At 32.8% G+C, this 25,817-nt stretch overlaps 1 protein-coding gene across 2 annotated transcripts in view; it reads left to right on the forward strand.

Moving 5' to 3' along the window:
• The window catches only part of LOC118206137 (inverted formin-2-like), a 290,618-nt gene that overhangs the window by 141,145 nt on the left and 123,656 nt on the right, over positions 1-25,817 (forward strand). For both annotated transcript variants that reach the window (XM_085807614.1, XM_085807615.1), the window contains one exon: positions 23,286-23,458. In XM_085807614.1, coding sequence (XP_085663740.1) covers positions 23,286-23,458 — 173 coding nt within the window. The remainder of the gene's footprint in view (positions 1-23,285; positions 23,459-25,817) is intronic.

Genomic DNA, 25,817 nt, shown 5'->3' on the forward strand with positions numbered 1-25,817 from the left:
ATGTAACTGTTAATTTCATAAATACGTTCATAAAATTATGCAAATTCAAAATTACCTAAATATGTTCTTTAGTTTATCTTATATACCAGATAAAATTTTAAAAAGTTAATTTGTTTAGGAATATTGAATTTTTTAATATTTATCTCATGTGACTTTTTCTATAACGTTATTATAAATGTACATGTTGATGTGGACATACCAATTATTTTTTTTCATCAAATAGCTTTATGATATTAAATGATTTAAAAGGAGGCAACTGGACAAAAGAAAGCAATTAGAAGTTGGCTAATATTTTATTAATTTGTTGTCAAATGCTGTGCATTTTAGATTATGCTCATATGATGACAATGAGTTATTTAAATTATAAAATTATTATGAACATATCCCACATAAATTAACAAGTATCAAATTTCAAGTTGTCTGAAGTATCAAACTTGCAAAAGAAATACACATGAAATTAATTTAAGAATTAGGTTTATTTTACAGGTATTCGAAAACTGCAATTACTGTTAAACAATAAAAACCAACATTAAATCTGAAGAGCATAATTTTTTTTCAATAATAAATTCAACATAAATTTCATTCAGCTTCGCCATATTTGTTCTATAGTTCGCTGTCTTTAATATCCTGCTCGATTTTTGTAAAAGTGAATTCTTTGTCACCCAATGTTTTGAAAACAGCTCCTAAACAAGAAAAAGAAAAATTTGTAATAATTTCAAACTTCAGATGTTTTCAGTTTTTAAATATAGTTGAAGTATTAAAAGATGCATATAAAATGCACCGAGTATTTCATATTTAGAAATTTACATTTCAGTAATTAAAAATTTAAGTTCATACTATCACACAATAAACTTCAATTATATACCTTACACAATGCCTATAATTTCAAGTAAAAAATATCTAAAGATTTGTTTAGAATTGCAAGGTTAAGAAAGTCTTTAATGGCTATGTTTGTATTTAAGTACACGAGAAAAAACTTAATTTTGTATTAATTATATTGCATTAGCCTTTCCAATTTTACTCCTACATATAGTAAAGAATATTCGCTTTCTTACAAATAACTTTTTCTTAAATAAAGAGTAAGCAGAAAACTAATCACAACACTATATACATATATAACAGAATACTTCAAAAACTTATACATGTCATTAACATACGTATATGCATTAACAGGCTATTTTACACATATCAATAAACCAGAAACCAATGCACAATCAAAAGTATTATCAGTAAATTCCTCCAAAATCAGAACATAAATCTTTAATTATGATAACAATGGCATCTCAGTTTGCAATATAAAATATTTCAAGTCTACATTCATGTGCACTCTAAGCAAACAGAAAGCTGAATAACAATAAAATTATAAATACCATAAAAAAGTTAAAAGCCACATAGAATGATAGCAAGACTAAATGAAGTCTTCCTTTAAAAATCAATTTAAATTCAAAAATTTGCCTTCCTATTTAACATCCCAAAATAGAGTTACTGCTTTCACTAACTAAATTTCCTGTCTTGGCAAAATAAAAATTGTCACTTCTGTTGCAGGAAATATTCGCTGCAAACTTTGTATGCAAATAATCCAGTGAAAAAAATTTAATTGTGGCTTGAATATTTTCTTTATTAAATAAATGAAAAATTCCCATGTACTAGTAATTTATAATCCACATGAAGCTTTTTACCTCTACCATATCATGCAGCTATTTTAAAATATATACTCTCATATAAAAGCCACAGAATTTTTTACCAATATTAATATGGTATAAATCATTTCTTCTAAAAACAGCCCAAAAATTTCTGAATTTGATACCCAAAACATAATTCTACGTAACTGTTAATGTATGCATTTGCTTGCACATACTTAAAATGAATTATACACACAAAAACTTAACGTAACATATTAACTTTAATAAATTCTTAATTAGCAGGATGATTCAATTAAGGCAAAATATGAAAGAAATCTACCTGATGTAATAGTTGTAAAAGATATATTTAAAAAAAGCTAATACTGTTTACCTTACACATGGCAGAAATTGAGTAAACTGTATGCAGCTGGATTATTTATTAGGAATAGAAGTTAGATCAAAGTACCAATTCTGGAAGGCTTTAACCATTTGGGTGCAAAGAAGCATCTCAATTTAAAAAAGAATAAAAGCTAATAGAATTTTATAACTTTTACAATCTAGTACAAATATTAGACACATAAACAACACTAATTACAATCTAGTACAAATACTAGACACATAAACAACACTAATTACAATCTAGTACAAATATTAGACACATAAACAACACTAATTACAATCTAGTACAAAGATTAGACACATAAACAACACTAAACGCCATTATTTACTTGCACATTTTCCTTCTTTGTGTACTTTACTCCTTAAATTTTCAGGATATGATTTAGAAACAGAGTTATGGTAAAAATGTATACTGGTAAAAAAAATATTGCTGAAACTGATAAGTCCTTTGAATTATATACTATAGTGCAAAGAGGGATGGAATATGTGACTAAATATGATAAATCAGATTACAATAACATTAAACAAATAACATGAAAAACTGAAAAAAGAAATTTTATTTGAAATTATTTTTTAACTCATGAAAAGACAGACAGTATTTCCAACTTATTAAATTCAATTACATCTTACCTTTGTCAAACCAATATTGGTACTTTTCCATTTTGCCGGTGCAAGCGATAAAGTCGCCCAAAATGGTACAACCGATGCCAAACAGAATATCCTCGCTGGTAACCTTTTACGTTTCATTTTCAAAACACGTTGCAGCTATTTCTATCAGATTGAATGTTTCTTTCAATACTGGGATACAATTACTTCGAATTTTTATCAGATAGTTCAATTTTATGTCCTAAGGCCATTCTTGGTAATTAAATTGATTAGGATGCAATCACACGCTCACCCAAAAATATAGAAAAGGCAAAATCAAGGGTTAAATTCATCAATTCTAATGAGAACGCATTAGCAAAGTAAAGCACTGCGATTTTACATAATTTCTGAGTAAGCTATTCATACGAAATGAAATAATTCTTGCATTTAAACTTGTATTCCAAATTAAGATTTAACTTGAAATTAATGTAGATAATTACTGAGAGAATTAGCGTAGTTTAACATGAGATGAGATCACTTGAGGTCACGTGATATGAAACGGCGAATCAGAATGTTGTACCATGAAAGCATAGTATATTCTTAAATTAATCTCTTTTTGCAAATACAAATTAATGTCTTTCTACAAATTCATTGTCTTTATTTATTATCATTTTACAAAATTTTAAACGATATTAAAATGTTTATGCTTTTAAAATAAAAATTTCTTAGAACTAACATTTAACATTTTTTTATGTGTATACTGTGTGTCGTCGCCAATAAATTCTATTTGACAAGATTTGCGCTGGCGAAACAGAAAAGTACCCTGATATTTTGAATTTTCATAAATTTACTATTTTAGGGAGGCTCCGTAGCACAGTGCCTAGTGTATCACGCAGCAGCACCAGAGATCCGGCGTTTGATTCCCAGGCCGGGCAAGGTTTCCGTGAATAGAAGGGATTATGAACCAATGCTGATATTCAAAGAACTTATTCTTATGAAGCATTTTAGCCCCAGGCAGCATGCATTCGTAAATTGAACGAGAAAAATGCGTGCAATTTACGAATGGCCTTTCGTATAAAAAACGTTCAAGTTGAACGTAAAAATATCATAAAATGTGTCCAGTGGCAATTACTATATATTTACGTATATTTTTACGTTATACAATACGTAAATTTTACGTAAAATTTAGGTATATTTACGCGAGAGACTGCTGTTCATTCGAAACTTTTACGTATACGTAAATTTCAGGGATTTACGTATATTTATAGTAAAAATTTACGTATATTTATCGCATATACGTAAATCTCAAATTTTGCTTCACGTATTACGTATATATTTAGTAAAAATTTACGTAAATTTCCCCGATGTTTTACTGTATATAAACGTATATATTAGGTAAAAATTAAGGTAGATATTCCCCGTATTTTACGGTACAAAAACGTATATATTTGATAGAAATTAACGTATATATTTCCCGTATTTTACGGTAGAAAAACGTATATATTTGATAGTAATTAACCTAAATCTTCCCTATGTTTTCTTTGCATATGCGAATGACTGGTAAAAATTTAATCCGATGTCTTCTCCATTTTACTGTGTATAAATGCACATTTTTTGGTAAAAAATTTGCATAAATCTCCAGTTACCTTTTCACTGCATTTTTCGTAAAATGTACTTATTTTAATCTCATATTTTTTATATAAATCTATGCAAAAACTTTCTGTATGCTATGATTAAAAGGTAAAATGTCATTTTTATATCAAATTCTTACATATCTGCCTTTTAGTTATGTACAGCAATATGGAATATATATAACTGGAAAATTTAAATGCACTAATAAATGCCAAAAGAAAAAATTAAATTTCTATTCAAAAATTATGTAACACTTAAAGGCTCAAAATCACTTTTAATATTTCATTTCAAAGTGACTACAAAATATGCAATAAATATCCTAAACATCAATTCTATGTTTTAAATCAATTAATGCTATCGTTCATTTACATTTTTGTTTACTAAATTCATTTCATAAATTTAAATTTAGTAAACAACTGTAGCAAACAGTTGTTTACTAAATTCATTATAACACTTTAAATAAATTACTTGCTTTTCCGAAGGACATTTTCTTATGCCATGTAAATGAACAATAGCATTAATTGATTTAAAACATAGAACTCAGGTTTACAAAATTTATTGCATATTTTGTAGTCACTTTGAAATGAAATATTAAAAGTGATTTTCAGCCTTTAAGTGTCACATAATTTTTGAATAGAAATTAATTTTTTTGCATTTAAATTTTCCAGTTATATATATTCCATATTGCTGTACATACTTAAAAGGTGGATATGTAAAAATTTGATATCAAATTAACATTTTAGCTTTTAATCATAATATGCAGAACATTTTTGCATAGATTTATATAAAAAATATGAGATTAAAATATGCACATTTTTTGAAAAATGCAGTAAATAGGTAATTGGAGATTTATGCAAATTTTTTACCAAACCTGTGCACTTATACACAGTAAAGAGGAGAAGACATCGGACTAAATTTTTACCAGTTATTCACATATGCAAAGAAACCATAGGGAAGATTTAGGTGAATTATTATCAAATATATAAGTTTTTGTACCGTAAAATACGGGGAATATCTACGCTAATTTCTATCTAAAGTACAATATAGTTAATTACCAAATTCAGTAAACATCATAAATTTAGATTATTTGAATGAGTGTGCTAAATTTTAAAATTGTTAAATATAGATCAGGAAATTGTAGAAAACTTACCTTTTCTAATAGTTATGAAGTTGACTTTGTTATTTTCCTTGAAGATGAATGTTTAATGTCACAAATATTGCATTCATATCTTCAGATAATACACAAATATATACATATTTAATTATTAAAATTAAGTTTATCCAAAACATGTTAAAGAAAATATTAATTTGCATGTAAGTTAATCGAGTAACTTCTGTTTTAATTACACACATAATTATGATATGTAAAAATTTTACATTTATCAGCTAATCTTGCAATGTATTGTAATCTATTATTGTTGTCTTTCTCAGTTTACAATCTTATAAATATATTAGATCAGTACTAAAAGTTCACCTCTACAAAAGAAATACTTTATCGAGGCATTTTTAAAAAGTTCCCTTTTACAATGTAACTGTTAATTTCATAAATACGTTCATAAAATTATGCAAATTCAAAATTACCTAAATATGTTCTTTAGTTTATCTTATATACCAGATAAAATTTTAAAAAGTTAATTTGTTTAGGAATATTGAATTTTTTAATATTTATCTCATGTGACTTTTTCTATAACGTTATTATAAATGTACATGTTGATGTGGACATACCAATTATTTTTTTTCATCAAATAGCTTTATGATATTAAATGATTTAAAAGGAGGCAACTGGACAAAAGAAAGCAATTAGAAGTTGGCTAATATTTTATTAATTTGTTGTCAAATGCTGTGCATTTTAGATTATGCTCATATGATGACAATGAGTTATTTAAATTATAAAATTATTATGAACATATCCCACATAAATTAACAAGTATCAAATTTCAAGTTGTCTGAAGTATCAAACTTGCAAAAGAAATACACATGAAATTAATTTAAGAATTAGGTTTATTTTACAGGTATTCGAAAACTGCAATTACTGTTAAACAATAAAAACCAACATTAAATCTGAAGAGCATAATTTTTTTTCAATAATAAATTCAACATAAATTTCATTCAGCTTCGCCATATTTGTTCTATAGTTCGCTGTCTTTAATATCCTGCTCGATTTTTGTAAAAGTGAATTCTTTGTCACCCAATGTTTTGAAAACAGCTCCTAAACAAGAAAAAGAAAAATTTGTAATAATTTCAAACTTCAGATGTTTTCAGTTTTTAAATATAGTTGAAGTATTAAAAGATGCATATAAAATGCACCGAGTATTTCATATTTAGAAATTTACATTTCAGTAATTAAAAATTTAAGTTCATACTATCACACAATAAACTTCAATTATATACCTTACACAATGCCTATAATTTCAAGTAAAAAATATCTAAAGATTTGTTTAGAATTGCAAGGTTAAGAAAGTCTTTAATGGCTATGTTTGTATTTAAGTACACGAGAAAAAACTTAATTTTGTATTAATTATATTGCATTAGCCTTTCCAATTTTACTCCTACATATAGTAAAGAATATTCGCTTTCTTACAAATAACTTTTTCTTAAATAAAGAGTAAGCAGAAAACTAATCACAACACTATATACATATATAACAGAATACTTCAAAAACTTATACATGTCATTAACATACGTATATGCATTAACAGGCTATTTTACACATATCAATAAACCAGAAACCAATGCACAATCAAAAGTATTATCAGTAAATTCCTCCAAAATCAGAACATAAATCTTTAATTATGATAACAATGGCATCTCAGTTTGCAATATAAAATATTTCAAGTCTACATTCATGTGCACTCTAAGCAAACAGAAAGCTGAATAACAATAAAATTATAAATACCATAAAAAAGTTAAAAGCCACATAGAATGATAGCAAGACTAAATGAAGTCTTCCTTTAAAAATCAATTTAAATTCAAAAATTTGCCTTCCTATTTAACATCCCAAAATAGAGTTACTGCTTTCACTAACTAAATTTCCTGTCTTGGCAAAATAAAAATTGTCACTTCTGTTGCAGGAAATATTCGCTGCAAACTTTGTATGCAAATAATCCAGTGAAAAAAATTTAATTGTGGCTTGAATATTTTCTTTATTAAATAAATGAAAAATTCCCATGTACTAGTAATTTATAATCCACATGAAGCTTTTTACCTCTACCATATCATGCAGCTATTTTAAAATATATACTCTCATATAAAAGCCACAGAATTTTTTACCAATATTAATATGGTATAAATCATTTCTTCTAAAAACAGCCCAAAAATTTCTGAATTTGATACCCAAAACATAATTCTACGTAACTGTTAATGTATGCATTTGCTTGCACATACTTAAAATGAATTATACACACAAAAACTTAACGTAACATATTAACTTTAATAAATTCTTAATTAGCAGGATGATTCAATTAAGGCAAAATATGAAAGAAATCTACCTGATGTAATAGTTGTAAAAGATATATTTAAAAAAAGCTAATACTGTTTACCTTACACATGGCAGAAATTGAGTAAACTGTATGCAGCTGGATTATTTATTAGGAATAGAAGTTAGATCAAAGTACCAATTCTGGAAGGCTTTAACCATTTGGGTGCAAAGAAGCATCTCAATTTAAAAAAGAATAAAAGCTAATAGAATTTTATAACTTTTACAATCTAGTACAAATATTAGACACATAAACAACACTAATTACAATCTAGTACAAATACTAGACACATAAACAACACTAATTACAATCTAGTACAAATATTAGACACATAAACAACACTAATTACAATCTAGTACAAAGATTAGACACATAAACAACACTAAACGCCATTATTTACTTGCACATTTTCCTTCTTTGTGTACTTTACTCCTTAAATTTTCAGGATATGATTTAGAAACAGAGTTATGGTAAAAATGTATACTGGTAAAAAAAATATTGCTGAAACTGATAAGTCCTTTGAATTATATACTATAGTGCAAAGAGGGATGGAATATGTGACTAAATATGATAAATCAGATTACAATAACATTAAACAAATAACATGAAAAACTGAAAAAAGAAATTTTATTTGAAATTATTTTTTAACTCATGAAAAGACAGACAGTATTTCCAACTTATTAAATTCAATTACATCTTACCTTTGTCAAACCAATATTGGTACTTTTCCATTTTGCCGGTGCAAGCGATAAAGTCGCCCAAAATGGTACAACCGATGCCAAACAGAATATCCTCGCTGGTAACCTTTTACGTTTCATTTTCAAAACACGTTGCAGCTATTTCTATCAGATTGAATGTTTCTTTCAATACTGGGATACAATTACTTCGAATTTTTATCAGATAGTTCAATTTTATGTCCTAAGGCCATTCTTGGTAATTAAATTGATTAGGATGCAATCACACGCTCACCCAAAAATATAGAAAAGGCAAAATCAAGGGTTAAATTCATCAATTCTAATGAGAACGCATTAGCAAAGTAAAGCACTGCGATTTTACATAATTTCTGAGTAAGCTATTCATACGAAATGAAATAATTCTTGCATTTAAACTTGTATTCCAAATTAAGATTTAACTTGAAATTAATGTAGATAATTACTGAGAGAATTAGCGTAGTTTAACATGAGATGAGATCACTTGAGGTCACGTGATATGAAACGGCGAATCAGAATGTTGTACCATGAAAGCATAGTATATTCTTAAATTAATCTCTTTTTGCAAATACAAATTAATGTCTTTCTACAAATTCATTGTCTTTATTTATTATCATTTTACAAAATTTTAAACGATATTAAAATGTTTATGCTTTTAAAATAAAAATTTCTTAGAACTAACATTTAACATTTTTTTATGTGTATACTGTGTGTCGTCGCCAATAAATTCTATTTGACAAGATTTGCGCTGGCGAAACAGAAAAGTACCCTGATATTTTGAATTTTCATAAATTTACTATTTTAGGGAGGCTCCGTAGCACAGTGGCTAGTGTATCACGCAGCAGTACCAGAGGTCCGGCGTTTGATTCCCAGGCCGGGCAAGGTTGAAATAGCCTTTCATCCCCTGAGTGGGTCGATAAAATTAGTACCAAGTTCCATTTGGGACTTAATACCAGGGGGCCTGCAACAAGCTGACCACTTATGCACAAACACCACAGAGCTCACCATCTAGAAAGTAGATATCAAGACATTGCCAGCCATGGCTGTCTAAGGGCTGTTTGTGCCATCCAGTTTAGTTTTACTATTTTAGTAACATAAAAATACATCTGTAACAGGTTTGGTTTAGGTTTATTTGATTACTGCAAAGCACAATAGGGCTGTCTGCCTAAGGTGAGGAATGCCTTCGTGATGGACTTTCTAAGGGAAACTGGCTTGTATACATGTTACACATGGGTAAAACCATGGAAACTGCCATGCAGCCAGACCATTCGCGGGATTCGAACGTCGAACTGAACTACCAGTGTTCAGCGACTTTACCGCTGGGCCGTTGGCGAGCCTTCTATTACACAGGACCTGTGTGTGCAGGATCACCTTCGAAATTAAGAGAGTTGTATTTAAAATCGGTGCTAAACTAAAGCTGCTTTCTTGCCTAATTTTATACTATTGAAAATACCGGTAATTGTCAAAATTATTCGTATTCAATATGTGTAAGATTATTAATGAGCTGCCAAATCGCAGTTAATCACCTAATATACTACATTCAACGTTATTATTATTTTTTTAATGTCAGGTTTTCATTATTTCTGCCAATATATCTGTAACAGGACATAAAGATTGAGTTAATGTAGAATAGAAAATTACCTTGCAACATATCCAATACGACTTAGTGGCAGTACTTCATTCTCTAGAAAAAACATTTTAAATTATTATACTTAAATAAAAAATTCATATTTGTTACAGCAAAACATCATTAACACAATAAACCAGAGTTGAATGCAAATCTAGTTTAACTCCATTCTTGAAAACTAGTTTATTACTTTCAATTTAATTTAAAAATAAGGTATGTATTATGATGACTACCTAGATATCTCGCCTAAACTGGCAATCCTTGTAGGTTATACAGGTTAACCCTAACATAGGTTATAGAGGGCACTAAGATAGAGAGTATTAATCCCACACTAGGGACTCTAACATTTGGTGGGAACAGTTTGAAAAGTGAAACGGATATTTATAGTGAACAAACGCAAAACAAAAACAATAGTCCTTTAGAGACAAAGCCCTTTGGACTAATAAATAAATTAACAGCTTTTAGCTATTTTTTTCTTCTTGTAAAAAATAGACATACAGAATGTTTTTAGAAAATAACAGTACTTTAAGCATGCATTTTCCACATATTGAACACAATAATTCATTCTAGCTCTGTTGCAATACTGGCAAAGGTACTCCTCTGTTATTAGGACGGGATTCAGAAATGTACAATGAAACCTCGAGATACGAGGAAAGTATGAGCAAAATACGAGCATTGACTCGAGTAACGAGCAATGAGCCAGGCTATTGGTATGGGTGGCGCCATTTCATTATCCGGCTCAACTCAAGGAATCCCCTCGTCAGATCATTCAGTGTTCTTTTATATACGTGTTTGTGCACTTGCAAGTTAATTGTTTTGACATTTAACGTGAAAATAATTATTTCAAGATGCCTTGCAAGAAGATTGTTGCCTCAGATAGTGCTGCAAAGAAAAATAAGAAGACCATGGCCGTCGATAGCAAGAAAGAAATCATAGATAAACATAAGCATGGTGACGGAATTGGCGAAGACTTGAGGCCTTTCAACATCGAAAATCTACACTATTCTGAAGAAGCAGGAAGAAATTAAGAAACTTGATTTAGCCAAAGGAATTATCGTTGCTTCCAAGCACCATAAAAGTACTCCTAGATGTTGAGAAGCTGTTGTTGGTGTGGATTAATGAGAAGGAGTTAAAAGGTTGGTAAGGAAGTTAAACTATGGTTATATTATTTACCAGTGTTATTTATTAGGAAAAATTGACTTGATATTAAAATGTTGATATTTTTTGGGGTGTGGAACGGGTTAACTGAATTTCCATTATTTTCAATGGAGAAGCTTGTTTCTAGATACGAGAAATTCGCTATACCAGTTGAATGCTGGAACGAATTAAACTCGTATCTCAAGGTTCCACTGTAGATATGTAAGCATGTGTATATGCATGTATGCACATATATGTGTATGAGTATACACATACATACATACATAAAGAATATACACATGCACACACGAGCACCTACATTTAAAAATGCATGCATATAGACACACATTTCTGAATCTGGTCCTGATAACAGAAGAATACCTACATGAATCATAGGATTTACATTAATCAGTTTCATTAGAATTCTTAAATGCAGAGAATTTCATCTTCACTATCCGAAAATTCAGTTTCATTTCCAGCTGAAACTATATCAGGACAATCTCATTTATATTATTTCCCTCTAACAACTGAACATTTTTAAAACCTTTTCTATTCCATGGAAAACTAATGCTACATTAAACATATATTTTCTAAATTTGAAAATTTAAGTTAGCTTAGAAACTGTAATCATTCTTAAAAAAGTTTGATTTATGCAGATGTTAGATCAATAAAATTACTTTCCTATGAAAATGTAATATGGCGTTGAACAACATGATTTTACACATCAAGATATACTAAGTGAAAATTCCTGAAATGTTTTATTTCTTGGTATCTCACTGTGCAAGAATGGTATAAATAAGACTACCTCCCTTTTTTAAAAAAAATGTTTAGTAAATATTATGAAGAAAATTGGTTACATTATTTACAGTTCATAATTAATAGAAAATAAATAATTTCTTAGCTTATCAGAATTTATTTTTATCACATTCATAAACAGTACTAATTTAAACAAACATACCATTATGATTTCAATAACTATGAAATAGAAAATCCAAATCTGCGTCTTTGATGGTCTAGTAGATTGGACGTCTCGTTTACTACAATTCAGCAGGGTGCTGACTCCCCAGACTGTAATATATATATATATTTAATTTACAAGGGAAAAAGGAACAAAAATATCATTATTCTTCTACCAACAAAGAACATCCATTTGTAGCAAGAATGGCATAATTCCTTATTTTTTCCCTCTTATAGGGTGAAAGAGGAGAAGCACGAGATACTGTCGGCCTAATTCATGTGTTCACGAATTATCGTCTATCACGTTTCCATACATTCCGTTTTTCTGAGGAGAAAATGCGAAAAATCCTCTATGCTGTCGCACGGATAAGAACCGCAGATCTTCCGACTGCTAGTCCGATCTACTATCACTTACATCAGAAGAGCCCTCAAAAAAGAATGAGATACTTTCTTATAATATATACGGATTTTATTATCATAAGACTGGAAAAAATTCAGGATTTATTTCATTTTTATACATTTTAAAAGAAATTCAATTTTGCAGAAAGTTAAGATAAAATATTTATTAGAAAGTTAAGATAAAATATTTATTAGAATGTCAAATTTAAGTATTTCAGTTATTTATATAATAAAGGATAAACTTTATATTTATAAAGAAGAATTGTTAATAACATCCCTTTGATTTTAGAAAGAAATTTATTTCAAGTGATATGTTTAGCTTAAAAGTAACGGGAGCAAAACTAAGCTAAAACAAAAGGCACACATATCGTAATTATCTCCTTTAAATTAATGATATCTATACTGCTGACAAATTGTTACTTGACATGCCTACTACAATATTTACGCATAATTGATTCTTTCTAGACTAATACAGGCATAGCATATTTCTATGGAATGATTTGCTATAATTCCTAATTTAAGTTTCACATACTTTCATATTTAGGGAATTAATTACATAGCACTGAAGATTACTCAATGTATCATAAAAGATATGCTACCTGATTTATGTTTAAAATGACTAAATTTAAATGTCATATGCTCACATGTACACATACTCCAGAAACCTGACACATTTCGAAATTTCTGATAAATCAAAATTACTGGAATATTTCATCAGAAAGCAATTTTTAAAATTTTGGTAAATTTCGTGCGATTTCGACATAAATTAGCCTGATCAACAAAAATGCAAAGCTCATGAGGCCCCTTAGAACGCAAGTGATTTAGGTCATTGAACCACAGTAGTTAAACCTGGCTCCGAATACTGAAGAACGAGCTAACTGTACGGATCTTTTCGTGATTTTCCCTCCATGTGTAACATTAACACAAGTAATTTACCCTTATAAAGTACCGCCCCCCCAAAACATTCTTTTCTTAAAATAGAGAGTCCTCGTATGTTTTGAGCTAAATGAAAGAAACATAAACAAAATTCGGATGCAGGAAATTCCCTGATGCATGAAACGAACGCGAACCAGTTTCCTATAAATCCTACTTGAAGGCATTTTTATCTTTCAGGTTGAGAGGCTTTGTCTGCTTTGTCTTTATTCATTGAAATCAAACAACAGTAAACAACGTCCCCTAATAACGACAAAAACCTAACATCGGGGAAGGAAAGAGGTGATAAACAGTTCTTAAGCGAAAGGCTCTTTGTAACTGTAAAGGTCCTACCTGTGGCAGCCGAATACTGGTAATTGAACCGGTATTCGATCCCAGGCGAAAATGTTGAGCGCATGATTTGTTTTCGTGGTTTTCCACCTGTGGATTGCCAATACGAGTCAGTTTTCCTACGAAAATCCTTCACGAAAGCATTCCTCACCTAATGCAAATAGCCCTCATCTACTCTGTCATATTCTAATAGCCTGACCTTTTCTACCAGACAGAAGAATCTCTTTTTTTAATGTATGACTCCTAATGGTGTCAAAAACTGAAGTTTTCTTTTTTTTTCCCCCTCTTCAATGCAGATCAATCGATGTTACTTTACATAAAATCTACGTGAATTTGTTTTTTTTTCCACTATTTATTTACGTGTTGGAGAGTTTTCATATCCATGAACTGAAACTTGATGCTGACAATGAGCTTCTCTCTATTATAAGCGCAGAATGTTTCCATATTAACGTTATCTGGAACGTTCAAAATTTAATATTTCGTGAATGTGATTGAAAGAAGTTTGCATGTAACATTAAATATGCTGCATATAACATTAAAACATAGTCTCTAGTTTCTAGAAGTTTACTGTCACTAGTTTTTCAAATACAAATATCGTTTATAATGTACATTAAAGTTGTATATTAACTTATAGTAGCAGGGAAAGAAACTCAAAAATCATTTTATTCAATTGTTTTGATCATTTCATTCAAATTCTACAGCAACTGACACTGAAATATTTACACGATGGCATTAAGATTGCTTGCTAATTAAAAATTGTTATTAATGTAACATTTTATTTTGTAACAAAAAAGCTTGCTTTAAACTGAATAATTATAACATTATGGAATATTGAATTTTTAGTTAAAATTTTAAGTTTATGAATTAAAACTGTGATAATTCACTAAATTTTCATAGACAAATACCTCAGCAATCCTTGTGAAAGTTAAAACGCAGTTCTAATTTAGAACTTAAAAATTTAAAGGTAGTATTAATAAATTTGACATTTGTGAAATTTTTAACAATTATTCAACCTGAATGACAATATAGTGCATTTCTTTTGAAGCAATTAGACTTGAGTCAAAGACTGAACTATTTTAAGGTGAAGCATTGTTATTAATAACCAATAAATAAAACAAAAATGCACATAATTTGACGTAATTGACATCCAACTTGGTAAAAAGTATTTCATTCTTATAAAAAAATTTTTTTAGGATACAATATTACTAATCGTGAAAGAAATGGGATGTGTTTATATTATTTGATAAATTAAATAGAACAATAGTAATAAGTATAATAATTTTAGTTGTAACAGAAATAAGTGCCTTTTTTTTATTTCTGACCCAACTTAATAATACTTTACACACCCAATCAGTTCGCAGGAAACATTTTTAAATATATAGTTTAATTTTCACAATCTCTACAGAAATTAATTTCAAATATTTAATGGAACTATAATCGTATAATAGACCTTTGTATTCATACATGTGATTATAAGAAGCATAACATGAAAATTAAATATTATTGTAGTGTTCCATAGAAACTTCCACAGAACATAAGTTGAAGGCTTTATGGTTCATCCCTGCGTCAAATAACCCGAGGGGAAAATTAGGAGGATCTAAGCTTTGAATACGCTTCAGTTTTACAACTCTCTCATCTTGAACGCTTAACAGACGGAAAACGAATGGGGGAAGAAATGTTTTTGCTGGAGGCAAAACCATTTTGAGACACCCTGAGTCTTGGAGGCAAGCCTGTTTTGAGGACAAAATTGAAACCTTTTGTGAGACATTTTGGTCTGTTTTCGACATCAAAGTGAAAACCGGCAATGTGTTAATACCAACCAAGATTCCACTAGCGATTCTTCTTGATTTAGGCAAGAGCTGTAGATAGTTATCAAACGAGTAGTATTTCATAGCATCCCTAGACAAATTTGCTCAAAAATAAGAAATACATCTATTTGTCGATCATTTAAATCAGTCATAAGCTGTGTTTTCTTTTCTTTTGAAAAACCACCTGCATTCCAATGGACAATCACTAAGCGCTGTTCGTCCTGAAAAGGACAGTTTGGAGGATCTCTAGGAGCCATCAACAAGCGGCAAAACTGTAGCAGATTTAGCGTAACCCAGGGTGGGCTACGAGGAGGCATGCTATAATACAACCTTACTGGAAGGCAATATGAGGGTCGAATTACGGTTAGGGCTAGTATAGTGATCAATATCATTTATTAAATTACAATAACTCTTACAGTGATACAGGTGCCGGACAAAAAGGTTGCCAAACGATCGCCAAGTTTGTTTATTTTTGGCGATTCCTCGCCAAAAATAATTCTTCAAAACAGTTGTCAGCTCGGTGATATCTCGCCAAATTACCGAGGTACCCATTTACTCAATGCTAAACGACTTGCCCATGTACTCTTTCTTTTCTGGCATAGCTTGTCTCTTCGCGTCACATTACACAGAAAAATACAGTTTTACATATAATTGCACCAAAATCTATCTATGTACAAAATTCATAAAAGGATTGCACGTTCCGGGAAGCACATTCTTTGAAGAGGAAGCCATATTTACAACTAAGGCAAATCATGTAATATTAAAACTAAAATTTCAGTAAATAACAAATCAAATGCTATATCAGTAACTGAGTGCATACACTTACAAATTTAGGAAAACAATTACGATGGTTTTATGCTATTTACATTATATACACTACACTGACTACATAATATGGCCATAGTAAGAGCTAGCCTGTCGTAATGAACGACGTTAGGCTTAAAGTTTGCTAACTGACGGATCCTAACAGCAACGTCGTTTAGACTGTTTAAGACTGTGTAAAGATCATCCCAAGGCGACTGTTGTTTAGAACAGGATCCCTTTCGTCGAATCGGATTTCACAATCACACCTAGTTACCGTCGTTGAACTGATGTCCTGTAGCTCTCGTGTTACGTCCGGTCTTCATCTTCTCCGTCACCAAGTTGACTCGCTGTCGTGCAAAACTGGGCATCACTTCAAACCGCGCCTGGACATCTTAGATGTGCCCCTCAGACGATGAAGGCGCATCCGGAGGGGGACCAAACAAGAGATCACAAGACACACGAAGGTCAGGACCGAAGAGCATCTGCGATGGGAAGAGCCAGTGGTCTCGTGAACAACACTGCAATAAGCCAGTAAGAACAATGGTAACTTCTTGTCCCAGTCCTTCTGGTTTCCCGAAACCACTGGCGAGAGGTTGTTCAGGATGGTTGCATTAGATCTCTCTAATCTATCGTCTGACTCGGTGTCTAAAGGTCTCGTTTCGGTTTTGTCGATGTCGAGTAGTTTGCAAAGTTCTTTAATTACATTTGAAGTAAATGTCTTTCTTGATTGGAATATAACTGGGGAGGCATTCCGAATTTTGAAATCCAATGCTGCATCATAACCTTTGCTACTCTCGAGGCCTCTGGATCAGATATATGATATTCCGAAGGCCAATTTGTAAAGTAATCACTGACAAAGAGGATGTATTTGTTAAAATCAATATTTCGTGGCAGAGCTCCCAGGATGTCAAAGACGATTGCGTTTGAAATGCGCTCCCTTTACATCGCTCTCGGACTCAATGTAACGTCTTCATTATTCCGAAGTGGCCTCCTGTTGTACTGCTATGTAATTCTTTAAGGACTTCCGGGATCCGGAATCTTGGAAGTATAGCTGCCCAAAGTATGTCTTTCCATTATCTAATTCGAACTTCCGGTACAAGACGCCGTTTCGAATATGGCTGTTTGATGCTTGAAGACACCATTAAATTAATTATGGGTTTAATGTCGCTGCCTTCCAACTGGTCTTTCCTGATTTTTTCATTATTTCATGGGTCTCGATCAGCCGATGGTGAAGTTGTAACTTATCGTGCGAGCAGATTCAGCAGCTCCTATTTTGCTTCGATCCTGTAACAATTTCGGCAGCTTCCTGTGCAGGGTCTTCCAGACAAGGCTTTGGCATTTCCAGGTGAGAATCCCTTCCGATGACGGATATATATGTCTTTAGAGGCTAAAAGCAGTTAGTTATTTTTAAAGACCAAGGAAAAATAAAGTTTCTTTTGAAAGTCCAATCCGGATGTGCAAGGATCTGTAATTTCTGCCATAAATGCAGTTTGATGGTAGCTGGAACTACCATCCAAAGTGATGTTTACTTTTAACTTTCCGTCAATTTCGATTACATCACCAGACGCAGTCTGGAGGATAGCACTTGGGGAATCCAAATGAGTTTATCTTTAAATTGTTGAACTAAATATTTCCGAATGACGGTAAAATTAGCTCCTGTATCGATGATGATATTTGCAAGGAACTCCATTGATATGCTCCATGATGAAGAGTCCATTACTGCCGCCACTCGCAGCAGAAATCTGAAGCAAGATCAGGCTTATCATTACCTTTCAAACTCCGCTCCGCGAGATGGTGACTAATTTGTTTCATACGTCGTTGCTGGGGAATGGTCTTATTTTCCGTGGCATGGGGTGTTCTACAATTCCTCCGTTAATGGCCTTCAACATCGCAGTTCTAGCCATTTAGGTTGGTTTCTTGTCACTCTTATTACGTCTCAAATCATTAACTTGTCCGTTTAAATCTTCTGTCTTATTTTCCATACCCTATGGTCTACTGCAGTTCCTTCGTAGGGGGTCTTCAGCACCACAGTTCCAACACTTTAGAGTAGGTTTCTAATCACTCCTATTCCATCTCAAGACATTGACTTGCCTGGTTAAATCGTCTAGACAGGCAGTCACTTGATCCGCAGGCTCCTGGACATGAGCAGCTGTGATTGGGTGGCGGTCTGTACGAATTGCTTGCTGGGCTGTACCGCATTTCAGGGCGTACACCACAGCGCTTTTTAAATCCTTAGAATCCGCAGTTCGTAGAGCTTTTTGTGTTTCAGGATCCTGGATGCCATCTATTGAAGGGCACACCAGCGGCCGAACGGAAAAGTCGCTGAACACTGGTAGTTCGGTCCGAGGTTCGAATTCCGCGAACGGGGTGGCTACATGGGCGTTTTCATGGTTTTCCCATGTGTAACGTGTATACGAGCCAATTTCTGTTAGAAAGTCCTCCACGAAGGCATCCCTTCCCTTAGGCAGATAGCCCTAGTGTGCTTTGCCATAATTAAATAAACCAAACCAGTCATCTATTGAAGCACTGCAGCGACCGGATTTCCCTTGTTTCTCTCAGACATTTTGAAAAGGTGAGGTGATATGGCCTTTAAACATCCGTGGTGAGCTGCTTGAGAGGTTTCGTGGGCTTCTGTTGACGAGATTTTATTCGAAGTCTGCTGTAATCTTTAAAACACTTCTCCCCAAAGTGCAGCTCCAACGCGCTGGATCCCGCGAATTCCAGCCCCTGGTTCCAGCCCCGATTCCAGCCCCGATCCTTCGAAAACCCAACCCCTGGTTTTCGAGAACAGTCTGAAGGATGTCCGCTGCGTCTGCTCTCAGAGAATCGGCGAGATGACAGTCCTCAGCTTGGGAATTGTACCCATTCGCGTCCGCCACTATAAAAAATTTTGTCTTAGACACTACTCAGGAGGTCATACCATCATATGTCGATAGTTTCAGAGAGGGACGAGAAGGCATGAATAAAAATTTAAAACCCTCAAATTGCTTCATGTTTTCCCTAGGCACTTCTTTGTGGTGTAAACTTCTTTGATGACGGCAGCAGAAACCCTATCATCAATTTGTTACTCGATTTGTTGTTAGACGGCAGTAGTAACCCTGTCATCAGTTTGTTGCTGGATTTGTTGTTGGATGGCAGAAACTATGCCTTCTATTCGTTGCTCCACAGAAGAAACTTTCTCTTCTATTCGTTCTTTCACAGAATAAACTCTTTCTTCAATATGTCCAACGTTATTTTCAGTAGTGTCTATTCTGCCTTCCATAGCCTCATATGTTTTTTTTCTATTATGCAGGTAATTTCTCTTTTCATTTACTCTTCACCTGCTTCAATCTTTTTTTGACTAGCTACCATCCTTTCTTGAATAGCTTACATTTCTCATTAACGGATTCTTCCATCTTTTTTGAACGGCTTCCATCTCTTGTTTAACAGATGCTTGTCCAACTTGCATCATTTCTCCTACAGATTTCATCACTTCTTTAACGGAGTTGCCTACCCCTTCCATCTTTTCTTCGAATGCAACAAAGACAGTCGTGAGCTATCTTGTATGCTCCTCTATCGTTCTTCATAGGCATTCAGTCCCACTTCAGACATGAAAACATTTTGCGTGCGTACGGGTTCGTTACAATTTTAACGCATATAGGTCCAATGGTAAGTAGTTAAAATTTATATTATGAAAAGAAGCACTTCAGAGATACGGAACTTTCCACACAAATAGTTGGATAGCTCTTCACAATATTACAGAGTGCAATCAGTAGTTACATTTCAAACTGCTATGAACGTTAAACACAAAGAATTGTAAAGCGCAGCTAAAGAGAAATCTACCCTTCGAAATCTCAGTGCTCCAAACTCACGCTGAGCTAACGGCTAACAAGAACAACTGAGAGCAGATGCTTTCATCGCCTAATATAGTTTTCAACCGGCCGTCGAGACATTTCTAGTATTCTCTGCTTTTCGAAATTTTTAAATGGAAGGCAATATGAGGGTCGAATTACGTTTACAGGCTATATACTGATCAATTACATTTATTCAATTACAGTTCCTGGGACCTGACAAAAATGTCGCCAAATGTTCGCCAAGCTTGACGACTTTGGGCGACTTCTCGCCAAATTTGACTACAAAAATAAGTCGCCAAAACCGTTGTGAGCTTCGCGATACTTCACCAAATAACCAAGACACCCATTTACTCACTGTTAAATAGACTTTTCCCTATGTTCTTTCTTTTTTGATTCTAGGTTTCTAGATACGATTCCATTAATTGTAACCGCGGCATATATTCACTCTGTCCCATCGACAGGTAATACCATTCTAACTTATAGTGTTAAGCTATTAGCTTTTAATTTATTAGCTATCTTTGAGTAACTTTAACAGACTGTTAGACGACGCGGATTCTCGTCTGCCTTCTGACTGAAAAGATCGCAACTAAACTAAAAGTTAAGAATAAAATTGTTTATTAATATATGAATCTGAATGCTACATAAACTAAATAGATAATAGAAACTAAACTCTGCTAGCGTGCGAGTAAGCAAAATGCAATTTAAACTAAATCCAGTACAGAAGACGAAAAAACAACATGTAACTAAACCTTAATTCACCCCAATTAAGCGCTCACAAAGAAATTTTGGCAGGCAGAAACTTATGCCGACCAGTGAAACTTCAGTTTTAGGAAAGCTATTACAAAATGGCGACCAACTTAGGCTGCCATGGGAAACTTCGAATACAGAAACTCATTCATACTTCAATAGTTTGTATTTTAGTGGAATTTGGCGAGAGTTATGGTAAAGCCAAATTATCAATAATCTGGATTAATTAGAGTAAAATCGTATAAACTTACTCTGCCAAAGTTACAACGGATTCCTTTCTTTTGTGCCTTGGATGTCAGCGTTGCTTAGTCATACCAGATTCTAAAGAACCACATTTTATCTGCTATAAACTGTCGGGAGGTTTTACCACTAGTATATTAATTACTCTTTGTATCCTCTCTTTAGAGAGATGGAAACAGTGTTAGCACATGCACGTTGCCCCCCTGGAAATACCCATAATCCCCAAATTTAATTTTGTTATTAGAAGAATCAGCTATGACCATAAACTAACCAAGTATTCATATTTTTCACCAGTCACCTTCCTCTGACCATAGTTTCAGTACAAAGTGAGCATCCTTTATGAGTAAAAGAAGATAGTTATGTTATAAAGATATAAAATGAATTAAGATATTGGCAAGTTTCAAGCTTATTTGGCTTGAAAACAAACGGAAAGGTCTTGTTTCTTCATAAGCAAAATATTTCAGTTTTAAATGAAGAATACGAAAGTTAAAAAGGTTTTTAATTTTTAAACTGAAATATATCAGTCGCTCTCACTTGAACTACTCTGCGAGAAACAGAGAGAGAGGTCTTAGTCCTTCAAGAGGAAATACTTAATTAAAATACTTTTTAATGTAAAAATGCAAGATTTAGTTTGTTCTTTCAGATGGCCGGACACTTGTCACTTAATCTATTTGCGGGGAATAGCCAATACCAATTGGTCATTTAGCCTTCTCTTCAGCAAAAGTGTAGCCCAGCGAACATCACAGAGGATAGGTCGGTTTTATACGCTTGAGAATGTTGAAGTCCGCCTCGGAGTTGATGGAGTGTAGTCTGGAAGGGAGGAACCTACCATGAAACCTCTCGAAAGGGCTTAAGGCTCGCCAATATTTTAAAAACCTTCATGCGGCAAGATAATTGAAAGGAAAGTAATAAAACTTAAAAAGCCTTGGTTAGTAAATAAAAAAGTAAGCTAATTTTCTGTACTTCACTAAAGAATGTATTCACCTTAATTAGGAAGAAGTATGAATCTGAAATCTAGAGCATGAAAAAAATGCGCTATATGTTTGTAAAATAGAACTTGGCAGTATGGTTGAGAAAAATCCGTTATATGTGATAAGCGTAATATCTGTAAATTGATGAGTCCAAAGGGGCTTTGTCCCTGAAGCAATATTGTTTTCGTTTTGCGATTTTGCGTCGGAACCCTATAAACGGCGTATCACTTTCCAAATCTTTGCCACCAAATACTATAGTCTTGTATTATATTTGAAGAAATTAAATAATGAAGAATCTGCATAAATGTATGTATGTTTCTTTCATTGTGATAAAAAAACGGTACCTATAGCCATCCAATTTTGAATGACGTAATCCTACTGCGAATATGGGCATCTGAAAACCCAAATTTGAAATTTGGAATTTGTTTTATTATCGATTTCATATTTTGTAAATCTTTAGCGAATTTTTGATTAACAAACTCAACGATTTAAAAGCGAGCAATATCAACACTCTACGGGGGGGGGGACCTTTTTATCTTCAGCGCGCGGAACTGTGTATCGCAAATTTTAAAGATATGCTCATTTTAAAATTATTTTGGGACATTGCTGTTGAACTGAATTTTGCGGTTAAAGTGCAAAGAACATGGTATTTAATAAATAAATGTAACGCACAAAACGTTAAAAAAACGCCGCTTTGGACGTAATTTAAAATCTGAAACCTTTCAGATTTTTTTTAAAATTATTTTTCTTTTGGTAGTGATTTAAATACACTTATGATGAAATGAAGTTAGAGGTACGTTATTGCTTCTAAATTTACTAAAGAAAAGAAACTATTCAAGACAGATATGAAATAAAGCAATTTTTAGAATTCTAAAAAATGATTACTATTTTGAGGAAAGTTAAATAAAAGAACATTCAGTGAATTTTTCACGCTATCTGCGAGTGTCATTGAAATCTTGAACTCTTTGAAACGATTGAATAAGAATAAAGCTTACTTTGTCGACGACAAATAATATTTGATAAAATATATTTATTTTGTATTACTCATTTTTCTCTATGCCACTTTTATAATTAGCTCTAGGTCTGCTAGATTTACTGGACTCGTTAAAGCAATTGCCAGACGAGGAAGTTCAGCTTCAGTGTTCAGTGTTTGTGAAATCACAAATGGCGGATGAGGACCACGCTCGATGCCTTGGACTACAGTCTTCTTTTTCTCACTTTGCTGTCTTTCAAGCTTTATTGGATAAAGTACGGGCATTTAATTCTAATTATTACTTGCAATTATAAGTGCAGTTTTAAATTCGTCCGAAATTTCAGCTTGCAGATGGAAAATGATTAGGTGATGAAAAAGGTTTTTATATGCTGAAATATATTGTAATTTTCTAACTTAAATAAAGTTGTTTAATTGTTAGAACCTAGCAGAAATGTATAGCCACTATTCGCTAAGTTCTTATAGAGTAAATAGACAATTCCGAAGAAGGGTTAAATTACGCTTTTATTTGAACACAAGATATTTACATACGGCCCATCTTCAGCGTACAGGAAACCAACACTTCTGGCTTGAAATTAAAAGAGAAAATGTAATTCTAAACAAAACTAAACAGCCCGAGCTCCAAAGAGTTTTTACCGCGTAGTTGGATGTTATCTAAAATTCACCGGCTTAGACTAATAGGCATGTAATAAGCACGACGTTAAACTAGAAAACTTTAACTCTTAACAGCAAGGCGGTCAAAAGGCAGTACACGCTGTCTTTCTCTCTTTAACTAAAGTACCTCAGACTTTAGTTGAAATAGTAGTTTCTCCATGTTGCATAGAGCGTGAAAGTGAAAATTCATTCATAGCATATGCATCGGTATGCATAGGTAGGAAAATGAGAGAGTAATGGAAAGGCTTTCTTAAAATCAAAATAACTATTTTAAAATAAAGTAAAACCCTACAATTTTCCCCAAGAGAATTTAAATAATCGAAAACTAAGGTCTTCAAAAAGCCTAGTTGCTTAATATTCTTTGCAAAATTTCGCCAACAATTCTCATTTTAATTCTCCAAAATCTGAGTTTTTTCCGACTAAAATCAGCAATATATTAAATTATCGCGGACATGCGAAACCAAATTCAATTTTCTTGCTTTTGACAACTTAACAAAAATGATCTCTCAAGACGTAAAACTGAAATTACATAGTAACTTCTGCACATGTTATAAAATCAAAGTGAGTTTTCTGCTAAAAGGGAAAAAAATTCACTTATCTTTTTCTCCAGTGAAGCCCGCTATTCTTTAAGTCAAGAACTACTCCCCCGTTGGCTAATTTGATAGTTGTTGTAGTCTTATTCTCCTTTGAGGCCGATCTTCAGAATACAGTGGAGGATCCTTCTGTTTAGTACCTTTCCCGATAAATCTTCCATACTTCTCCGGGTTTGTGGGAATCGGAATTCTGGCCTCCTTTGAAGTCTTCGGACTCATTCTTGCTGTCTGGGATGGGTTTCCTTCTGGAGCTTCCTCGGGATTGGCTATCTTTCGCTTTCCTTTCGTCGTCTGCGGTGGAGCCGGGAACTCAGCTGGGCGCTTGTAACTCGCACTGCGACGGGAAGGGACTTCGATGACTGGCGCTTGACCATTTCCAGTTTCTCTTGGAACCCGTTACGCTAGTTTTACATTGATGTTTGGTGGATGCTTTCTCTTTGTTTGGTTCCTCAAAGCTGGCTTAGGCTTTCTTTGTGATTCATGCCCTTTACCCCGTTGAAGTGTACTTTCTCTCTCTTCTGGCGCTGATCTGGGGAGGAAATTGCAGTTCTCTGGTTCTCTGTCATGTCTATGATGAAGCTTATTCAAATAGTGCCATGGGCGAAGATGACAGCTTCATTTTTTGAATCTTTCCATTGCGTTGAAAAGGGATGTGACTCTAAAACTTTGGAGTCACATCCCTTTACCATTCCTTCCGGTATAGTTTCCATAAAGCTGAATTCTATCATTATCTGTGCACCTCGCTATCGTGTTAGAAACCTCCTAGATGAGCTTTAAAAGGACGGTAATGGATATTTTAAGTGGCTGCAGCACTCCAGTTATCTCTCTTGCCAACTCCATAAAGTCATTTTATCTTCTCCTCCTTCGTTTTCTTTTTAATGTGTTTCGTCGTCAAATGATCTCGGAAGCTGTCAGCAATCGACATGGACGCTAAAACACACTGATTTCCACCAAACTATATAGAGGTCTTCTGTGATCCAAACTTGATCATGTAAAGCTAGAAACGCTTTACATGGTCTCTCCCTCTTCCTCGGAATTACTTTATCAGTCCTGCTCACCTTGTCAAAGTTATATATTGTCTTTAAAAATTAACGGCAATAAAGGTCTGTGCTTTATTCATGGTTTATATCTTACCGCATTTTAAACTCACGCTTTCTTTTTTCAAATGTTCAGAAATATGCTGAGAGGCGAATTAAAATTTCTATAGCCGTTTTATACCATTTTATTGAAATCATAGACCTTCGATAAAATTTAAATAAATATTAAAATAAAAAAGTGTTTTACTGAACATAAAGCGATGTGTTTTATAGAAAAGCGAATTTACTTAAAAAGAAACTGCAACAGCTTTCTGTTTTTTGTAGAAATAAAG

The sequence above is a fragment of the Stegodyphus dumicola genome, chromosome X1, assembly GCF_044657685.1.
Source record: "Stegodyphus dumicola isolate Sdum_Otavi_A_Nest chromosome X1, ASM4465768v1".
Classification (NCBI taxonomy): domain Eukaryota; kingdom Metazoa; phylum Arthropoda; class Arachnida; order Araneae; family Eresidae; genus Stegodyphus; species Stegodyphus dumicola.